At 50.5% G+C, this 8,886-nt stretch overlaps 2 protein-coding genes across 4 annotated transcripts in view; one reads left to right on the forward strand and one right to left on the reverse strand.

Annotated features, from left to right (window-relative positions):
• fanca (FA complementation group A) overlaps window positions 1–4,309 on the forward strand; it is a 33,217-nt gene extending 28,908 nt beyond the window's left edge. The window contains exons 27-34 of the mRNA XM_017305181.1: window positions 2,122–2,237; window positions 2,982–3,132; window positions 3,239–3,301; window positions 3,373–3,466; window positions 3,548–3,626; window positions 3,722–3,857; window positions 3,922–4,020; window positions 4,113–4,309. Of these exons, the coding sequence (XP_017160670.1) occupies window positions 2,122–2,237; window positions 2,982–3,132; window positions 3,239–3,301; window positions 3,373–3,466; window positions 3,548–3,626; window positions 3,722–3,857; window positions 3,922–4,020; window positions 4,113–4,199 (825 nt within the window). The 3' untranslated portion in view covers window positions 4,200–4,309. The remainder of the gene's footprint in view (window positions 1–2,121; window positions 2,238–2,981; window positions 3,133–3,238; window positions 3,302–3,372; window positions 3,467–3,547; window positions 3,627–3,721; window positions 3,858–3,921; window positions 4,021–4,112) is intronic.
• Window positions 4,310–4,641: 332 nt separating this feature from the next.
• znf276 (zinc finger protein 276) lies at window positions 4,642–8,159 on the reverse strand. 3 transcript variants are annotated; one of them, XM_008412723.1, is made up of 11 exons: window positions 7,785–8,159; window positions 7,408–7,702; window positions 7,282–7,328; window positions 6,888–7,205; window positions 6,717–6,792; window positions 6,559–6,636; window positions 6,294–6,410; window positions 6,142–6,217; window positions 5,941–6,058; window positions 5,733–5,832; window positions 4,642–5,240 (listed from the first exon to the last, which is right to left on the reverse strand). In XM_008412723.1, the coding sequence occupies exons 1-11, from the start codon at window positions 8,002–8,004 to the stop codon at window positions 4,988–4,990; spliced, it is 1,698 nt and encodes a 565-aa protein (XP_008410945.1). In that variant the 5' UTR covers window positions 8,005–8,159; the 3' UTR covers window positions 4,642–4,987. The 3 variants fall into 3 exon arrangements, with proteins under 3 accessions (XP_008410945.1, XP_008410944.1, XP_017160843.1); XM_008412722.1 differs by having other exon boundaries at window positions 7,408–7,705; XM_017305354.1 differs by lacking the exon at window positions 6,559–6,636 and having other exon boundaries at window positions 7,408–7,705.
• Window positions 8,160–8,886: the final 727 nt, after the last annotated feature.

Raw genomic sequence — 8,886 nt, forward strand, 5'->3', positions numbered from 1 at the left:
AAGCTGGAGGCTCAACTCACGCTGCAGGAACTGCATACTGCCTTGATGAGCCTAAAGAGTGGTAGATCCCCTGGCATGGACGRTCTTCCTGTTGATTTCTACAAGTCCTTCTGGTCTGTGATTGGMGARGACTTGTTGGAGGTGATCACAGATAGCCTGCAGAGAGGTTGGCTGCCTCTGAGCTGCAGACGGGCAGTCGTTACYCTGCTTCCAAAGAAAGGAGACYTACARGATCTAAGGAACTGGCGACCAGTCTCTTTGCTCTGCACGGATTACAAGATCTTTTCCAAAGTCCTGGCYACCAGACTTAGAGAAGTGATGTCKTCAGTCATTCACGGGGACCAGACGTACTGTGTGCCTGGCAGGCTGATAAGTGATAACGTCACTTTAATCAGAGATGTTTTGGAAATCTCCAGCTCATTGGGCACAGATATTGGTCTGATTTCATAGATCAAGAAAAAGCTTTTGACCGGGTTGAACACCAACATTTGTGTCAAACTTTGACTGCTTTTGGTTTCAGCCCTGGCTTCATAGCTATGATCCAGGTTTTGTATTGTGACATTGCGAGTGTAGATATAATAAATGGAGGCTTAAGCGCTCCATTCAATGTTTTAAGAGGAGTGAGGCAAGGCGGTTCTTTGTCAGGGATGCTTTATTCCTTGGCATTTGAACCTTCATAAGCTGAGGAGAGATTTGTGTGGTGTTTCTATTCCTGGGTGTGATGTCTCTTTAAAGTTGTCAGCTTATGCTGATGATCTGATAGTTTTCGTAAACAAGCAGGAAGATATTGATGTTTTAGTCAACACTGTTTCTCTTTGGCTGCATTTCTTCTGCTAAAATAAACTGGAGGAAGAGTGAGGCTCTAACTGTTGGATGTCGGCTGGGGGATCAACTCGGTCTGCCTGGAGGCCTAGTGTGGAGAAAAGGTGGGCTCAAGTATTTAGAGCCATCTGGCCAGCAGAGGTGCTGCTTTTCGTTTTCAGTTCATTCAGAGACTCAGACCTGGTGTGGAGAAGAATATGGTGCTGCATTCTTCAGAGATTTGGTGGCATGGGTCTGGATTTGCCTCTCTTTCTGATGGACTCCAGCAAACTGAGCTCTTCTCTTCTTCCAGGTTTTTATAAGAGTGTTTTCTCTGTGTGGACTGAGGAAGGAGAGGCAGCAGCAGGCTGAGTCTCTGTCCTGGCTGCTCCAGGAACCGGTTCTGTTCGGGAGTTTGTTGGATTGTCCTGTTTGGGGAACAACAACCTGGTCCAGACTGCTCCACGCTGCAAACGTGTTTTGCCTTGAGAGGGTGGTAGAGATGGCTGGACCTCAACTGGATGATCCTGTGGAACTCGCTGCTTGTTTGGGGATAAAATCTGTTCCAGATGTTGGTCAGTTTTTGAGCTACTGGAAACACAAGTTGAGCGAACATCAATGCTCCTTTTGACCGAATCACCTGGACCCGTTTCCATCCATCAGACTGTTTCCTGGGATCAAGAACTGCTCTGGTCCTTCACTGGATTCGATGGACGGTAAATGAATCTCCCTAGAAGGAGAAAATGATCTACAGACTGATTGTAAAAACTGACTGGACGCAGTGACACAGTATGGAGATCTCATGTCTCCCCAACACCTGAAATGAAGCCTGAATGGAAATGGTTGTATAAAACATGCAGATTTACAGTGGAGAATCCTTCAGGTGTTGTAGCTGATGACTCCTTTGTTTCTGTTATTAATCCATCCTGTGAACAGAGAGAAACGGTTTCATTGTCTTTCAGCACTTTGTGCTTTTTAAACAATCTTCAGCAGATGTGGGGAAGCTTTGACTAAACGTGTCAGTTTGTGGTTTTAAATTTACACGTCTGTACATAAGAGGAAAGACGAAGAGCTGAATATTGATGTGGTTTCTTTATTTGTTAACATGGTGAAGTCCAGGCTGTTGAATGAAACTTTTACAGATCACTCTGACTCGCAGTCATTTTGTCACATCTGGAGTTTATGGGTTAGTAATTTGTAGTTTGGTGGAAGTTTTTGGACGGATGTGATTTATTCTGTGACACAGGCTGTGATACTAAGTCACTTATTTATTGAAAAATAAATGAATTATTAAAAATGAATGTCTTTTTCTCTCTCTAGCGTTGGTGGCAGCAGCTTTCTCCGGTTCTGGTTTCACTCTGGACCCGCCTCCAGGATGCAGAACCTTTTCCAGAGCAGCTGCAGCTCCTCTCAGCCTGCCGGCTCTGGGCCTGCAGGTAGAACCCAACACAACCCAGAACCCGGTTCTCCCCGACCTGCCGAGACCACAGATACCAGAACCATGTTCAGGACAGTAACTCGCTTATTGTCATGAATAATTCTCCTCGGGACGTTTTGAGTTATTTTTATTGTGAAACGTTTCTAAGCTTTCGATTTTTGTCAAACACATGGAAAGTAAAAAAAGTTCTATACTACCAAGTGCTGTGTGCATAACATTTAGGCCTTTTTGTAATTTAGGAGCAGAATTAAAGAAAAATAGACTTGATTTACTTTGGCAGAAACAAAAATCCTCTTCTGCACCATTAAACATAATTTAACTTATTTACCCATTGTTTTTAATTAATGTTAACTATTTTAATTAAATAAAAATAATGTAATAATAACAAGGTCATAAAAATAAAGAACAGTTCTCACCAACAGACTTGAGTCCTACATTTCACGGAATAGAACCGTTCAAAAGAATCGAATCGCTCAGGAACGACACGTGTGACTCGGTTCTTCCCAAAGTATCTAAAGCTTTTCTTTTGGGTCAGCTGGTCTTAAGCTACTTGTCCATTATGGATTTTCACTGCAGTCGTCGGTATGTTAGCTGCAGCGTCGCACTTTCAGCCGACGCCACGCAAATTAACGGGCGTTTACATGCAGTACCTGGTTGACCACTAGGGGCGCCCGCGGTCCACAGTTTGAGAAACACTGGTCTAAACGGACCGGGCTCAGCAGTGTTCTGTTGTCTTTTGCAGTCTGCGAGCAGGTCCGGTTCTGGTCCAGATCCCTCCAGGTCCGGTTCTGGTCCAAGCCGCCAGCCTGCATGGCGCCTTCAGAGGCAGGGCGGAACACCAGCAGAACTTCAGAGAGGTTCTGGACGGACTGAGAGAGGCTGAGAACCAGCAGGTGAGAGTCGAACCAGGTTCTGATCGGGTTGGTTCTGCTTTCCCTTCCAGGTTCTGCTCAGTTTGTTGTAATTGGGTCGGTTCTGAAGGTTCTGTTTCCCCTCCAGGTTCTGGTTTCTCTGCTCTTTCTTTTTGTGACGGACTTCCTGTCAGAACTTCTGGATCCTCAGGTGGGTCCGGTCCAACAGAACCAACGTTCTGCTCTACTGAATCATTCTGGCTTGTTGGTTTCTCTCTGCAGGAGAAAAGTTCTGGAAGGTCCATATGGTTTTGCTCAGAACTTCTGGCGGTTCTGGTGAACTCAGCTGATTGGCTGCTGCTCTTCAAGTCCAACGGTACCGTTTACCCCGGCTGCTCCGGATCTCCGGTTCTGGATGTTCTGTAGCCTAAAGATCTGTGCTATTGCTGTTCTCCAGAACCGGACCTGGAACCGGACCCGGTCACCCTGACGGTCTCTGATGATTGCAGCCGGTTGATGCCCTGGGCGCTCTGCAGGTAACCCGACCAGCTTCCTGCTGCGGTTCGGTTCTGCTGGGTACCGAACCGGACTCTTCATCTCCTTCTGTTCTGTTTTTCTCCTGCATGTTCAGTTTGCTGCAGCAGCAAAGCGCCGCCGTCCACCAGAGGGCGCTGCGCTGCCCCGGGTTCCTCCACAGCGCCACCCTGTGGTACCTGGAGGCGCTGCGGCTCTTCCTGGACGGAGAGGCGCCCGCCTCGGCGCGCCAGGTGAACGAGGTTCTGTCCAGACACAGAACCATCAGAACCAATTCTAACTGATCCGGTTCTGCAGGTGGAACCGACCCGGGTTCTGGACTGCACCAAGCAGTTTGTCCTGAGTTTGATCCGGCAGGCGCCGGCAGCCGCCCTGAGCTGCAGCCAGTGGAGACAGGTAACCCCCTGACCCGGCCCGGCCCGGCCCGGTTCACCTGCCGCCCGCCCCACTGACCTCCTTTTCCTCTTGCTGTCTCGGTTCTGGTCCAGTTGGAGACTCGCTGTGTGGACCTGGACCCAGAACTGGCTGCGACTCTTTCAGTTCACCTGGACCATCCTGCGGTGGGCTTCCTCTAGCAGACCGGAACCAGAACCAGCTGACCTGATACTTTCATAAAAACTTACTATTTTCAGGTTTTTCTGCAGAAACTTGAATCCTAAAGAAAATAAAATAAGTTCTTCTTCTCCTTCCTGCCTCTGACAGGAAGAACAGCGCCACCTGGTGCATCAGCTGCAAAGCTTTTAAATATTTCATTGTCTGACCAGCAGCCCAATTGTTAGAAACTTGGTTCTGGAATAATACGAGCGGTTCCAGAACCAAAGACTTAAGTGCTGCTGTAGCTTCACATTGCTGAACTCCAGCGCCCTCTGGTGGCTGAAACAGGAACTCCACCACCTGTTCATCTGAATATTAATATCTGATCAAACTGAGTTCTGGGCTTTAAAACCCAAATAATCCAGAGAAATCTGAACAAACGACTTCATCAGTCATGGAGTGTAACAAATAAATAGAAAACCGTCAGGATTTAGAAATCTGGTTTAACTTTTGCTCCACAGAAATGTTGGACAGAGCTGAAAAAAAGAGCCCTTCAAAATAAAGCGTTATGAAATGGTAACAAGGGCTGCAGCTGTAAACGTTGGAGCCATAATCCAGAAAGTCGCTTCTCTGTTAATCCCATCGTAATCGGTGGGATTAAATAGCGATCTGCTGCTTTTACACTGAGATTCAGCTGAACCCGGCTGGGTTCTGCTGCCTGGTTCTGTTGTAGCCTGTCTGAAGAACCTTGTGAAAAACTGCGTCCAGCTGCAGGCTTCTCCGGAGCGGACCCGGACGGTACCGGCTCCTCCGGACTCCGGACCGGCCGTCATCTGTCCTGGTCCTGCAAAACCAGCTCTCCGGTGAGATCAATAGTCTGCAGGTGAACCGGGCCGGCCTGCCGGGCCTCGGCCAGAACCGGCGGGTGGACCATGGACATGTGTACGTTGAGGTTGTGCGGCTTCTCGAAGCGCTTGCGGCAGGTCCGGCACTCGAAGGCCAGGTCGGACTCGGCTTTGTGCTTGGTCATGTGATACTTGAGGGACGCCCGCTGGCGGCACTGGAAGCCGCACACCTCGCACCTGCAGGACAGGGATTGGGTCAGGTTCTGGTTCTGGTTGGTACTGGGTCAGACATGGAGACTGGTGGTGGGGAGACTAAAGGAGCGCCACCATCTGTCTGATTAAGGTAATGCAGTGTTGAGCAGCTGACATCAATTGAATTGTTCCTGTTTATTATTTTATCCTGTTATTTTATTAAGTCCAATTAAAATGACAGGAAATTAAACTGTAGCTTTGAATCAGTTTTATCAGCAGCAGGAAAATCGATTGATCCGAATGCCAATAAATTAAACGATGTTGATTACCTCCTTATTTCCTTCTGATTGTTTTAGAAATGTCATAATTTAACTAGTTTACATTGTTATAATTTTAAAATGTCAGACTTTAACAATAGCTCATCATGAATCTATGTGCCATATTTCTATGGCCCCTAAAACAGGATGGGTGATGCGACAGGTTAAGTCCAGATATTCTGTTCCTGAGGTGAGTTATAGCGCCACCACCAGGACTTACTGCAGCGGTTTGGCTCCTGAATGTCTCATCTGATGAACCGACAGGTGTTTCCGCTGCTTGAAGGTCTGACCGCACTGATCACAGATGTAGTTCCTCTCCTCTGGAAGAAACGTTTCAATCAGCAGATGGAGCCGTCGCCATGACGACTGACGCACAGAGCTATCGCCATGACGACCAGTCTGCACTCCAGAAGACGGCTGTGGCTCACCTGTGTGGATGAGCTTGATGTGCCGCTGCAGGTAGCGGTCGATCATGAACACCTTGCTGCAGCCGGGATGGGGGCACGGCCGCTGCCTCATGTCCTCATGATGCTCCTTGATGTGTTTCTGAGGGGAACGAGCAGCGGGTCGGAACCAGACTAAGAACCAGGTCCAAACAAACTGAGGCTCTGGACCAGAACGGTTCTGACCTTTAACCCGTCAGGCGCTCGGTAGACGGCGGTGCAGCCCTGGTACGGACACTTGTAGATGTTGGGAAGCTCCTCCCTTAAAAACAGCAGAACCAAATGGGTCAGAACCAAACCGGTCAGAACCAATGATGGTTTCTGGAACCTCTATGCACCCTTTGGGCCGGAACTGGTTCTTCCAGCCCGGTTTGGGTCCGGGTTTCTTTCGGACTCTGGGTTCCTCCGAGGTTTTTGGGTTCTGCCTCCTCCGGGTTCTGCTGAGCCTAGAGGTCCTGGAGGAGGAGAGGGCAGTCAGAACATCGGGTCAGAACCTTAGTTCTATTGTGGACCAGCACCAGGAGTCCAGAACTCGGGTCCAGTTTCTAAAACATGTTTTTATGAATTGGGAAAAGTTCTGCAGGGCGGTCAGCGCCAGCATGCCTCTGGTTCTGGGCCGGGTCAAACATCTCCTCATCGGACCGGGCCCGGTTCTCGTGGAGCTCATCCTCAGAGATTGCCCTAAAACCACAGAACCACATCAGTTTGACCGGTCCAAAAGGTTCGGTCCGGTAGATCTGGACAGGACCAAAGAGACTCACCTGTCCGACAGGTCGCTGTCAGCGGTCCGGTCCTGGAGCGGGCCCGGTGCCGGCAATGTCGCCTCCTCAGGAAAGCCTGGAAGAACCAACCGGACCGGACTCAGTTCCCAGTGAGCCCAGCGGGTCAGAACCGCTCAGCCCGACCTCCTGCAGTTCAGATGAGGTTCTCACCTTCGGCCCAGTTGTCCTGGTTCTTTTGGGTTCCTGGGTCCATCCGTCCATCCAGAACCTTCTCGCCTCCATCCTCCTCGTTGCTCCGCCTCCACGAGGCTCCGCCCCAGTAGCTCACCTGGTCTCCCAGGTAACTCTGAGAGTCCATGATGTAACGGTGGCCGTCGGCGCAGCCCCACACGGCCCTCAGGGAGCCCGCGCACCGCCCCTCCAGCACCTCCTTCAGGTCGGGGCAGGAAGTGCAGGCCTCGCCGTGGCGGTGCGTCCAGCCCACCAGGCTGCGGAGGCACTTTGGGTCGGCGGCGAAGCACGGCGGTTCTGGAGGAAGAGAGAGAACGGTGACGACACCAGGCAGCAGCTGGACCAGAACCAGAACCTCTGAGGGTCTCTTTACTTCCTGGCAAGTCGTTTGCTGGCGCATTCGGACCCTTCAGGTTCCTCCTGGAAACAAACAAACCCGCTTCAGGTTCGGACCTTCTCTCTGTGAGTCGGACCTCTAGAGACCCGCTAGCCGCCTCACCGGTTCCCGGTTCCGAGCGCCGGCAGGTTGACCCTCTGCAGGAACCGCCGCAGGACGCTGTGGCACTTGTAGAACTTGGTGTGGCACCTTTTGCAGATGAAGTCTGAGAGCCGCGGATCCCGGTCCAACTGGACCCCGACCAGACGCTGGAAGTCCAAATGAAACGGGAGGGGCGACGGGGCGGCCGGGTCCAGGGCCCGCAGCGGCCCCGGAGGCCACCGGCTGAATGCGTGCCTCAGACTGCGCGGGGAGAACCTTCCATGGCAGAGACGACAGACGGCGCTGGACGTCCTTCCTGCTGGACACAAAACTGGACATCAGACGCGGGTTGTTTCCTGTCGGACTGGAGCTGAGGTCAGAGGTCAGGTTGGACTCACCGGAACATCTGGACCTGCTCTCTGGATCTTTCTCTTCGTCATCTTTTATCACGCTGAAGGATGAGTTTGTGTCCATCGCCGTCCTTCCAGGAGACGAGCCGTCAGTGGTTGAGGGGACGGAGTCCAGCAGAGTCTCTCTGTCTCCTGTCTTCCTGTCCTCACGTCCGTCGGCTGCTGTCTGAGGCGATGAGACCTGGAGACGCCGCGGTTTCTTCTTCATGGTTTCTGCGTTACTGGACCTTCAGATCTGAATCTTCTGCAGCCGGAGGAGAAAACGGGTCTGTGGGCAACTAACGTGAAACATCTGGAGAAAAATGGGAATTATTCTGTTCCCGGTTTGGCCTGGAGGTTTTTCCTGTATTACAGTAAATGGAGGCTGGAAAAAAGATCCTAAAACAGCTTCTGATATGTCTCCAGATTTCTGAAGGTTGCTGATCAAAACATACCGACCTGACGTCAGCAGCTTAGCTTCGTCAGTCTGGTTAGCTTAGCTTGGTTAGCTTCAGTGAGTCTGCGTAACACCAGAGTTAGACATTAGAGCCTCCAGTTGTCATGCGCAGAGACCAGCAGCAGCTGAACATGTTTAGCTGAACCACGTGACTTTCTGAGCCACTCAAACAAGCAAAGAAACAAACAAAGTCCGCGGCTGCTAAGCTGCTCCTACTGTAAACATCAGGACCCGGATGTACTACCGGAAAGAGAGAGGGACGGACAAACGGCTCAGAGCGCCACCTACCTGCAATACCGTTAATTCAGCATAATATGAGGTACTTTTTATTAGTCTAATATATACAGGGGTGAAAGTAAAGGGGGCCGGCAGGTGCCGCTACCCCTAAAAGGTTTAGCGGGGGAACGCAGCACCTGCTAGAGAGGAGCGGCTGTCAGCTGTAAAACATCACTGGGTTCACTGATCAGCCGTGACTGATTAGTTTTTAACAACAATCTAAAACAGACTTAATCAGTTAATAAATAACTGTTTCTCATTTCATATCGTTTCTGAACTGATCGTGTTTAACTAGAGCAGCATGTGGATCTGAAGGTTTAGAGTCTGAGAGCAGCAGGTCCTCTGATTGGCTGAGAGCAGCAGGTCCTCTGATTGGCT

The sequence above is a fragment of the Poecilia reticulata genome, linkage group LG6 (genome assembly GCF_000633615.1).
Source record: "Poecilia reticulata strain Guanapo linkage group LG6, Guppy_female_1.0+MT, whole genome shotgun sequence".
NCBI classification, from domain to species: Eukaryota; Metazoa; Chordata; class Actinopteri; order Cyprinodontiformes; family Poeciliidae; genus Poecilia; species Poecilia reticulata.

Excerpts from the sequence above, each read along its gene's own strand:
- znf276 (XM_008412722.1), bottom strand. The coding sequence starts at position 8,004 with ATGAAGAAGAAACCGCGGCGTCTCCAGGTCTCATCGCCTCAGACAGCA. Across the intron at positions 7,706-7,784 it reads GAGCAGGTCCAGATGTTCCG|CAGGAAGGACGTCCAGCGCC; the intron begins GTGAGTCCAACC and ends TTTTGTGTCCAG. Across the intron at positions 5,241-5,732 it reads TCAGGAGCCAAACCGCTGCA|GTGCGAGGTGTGCGGCTTCC; the intron begins GTAAGTCCTGGT and ends CCTGTCCTGCAG.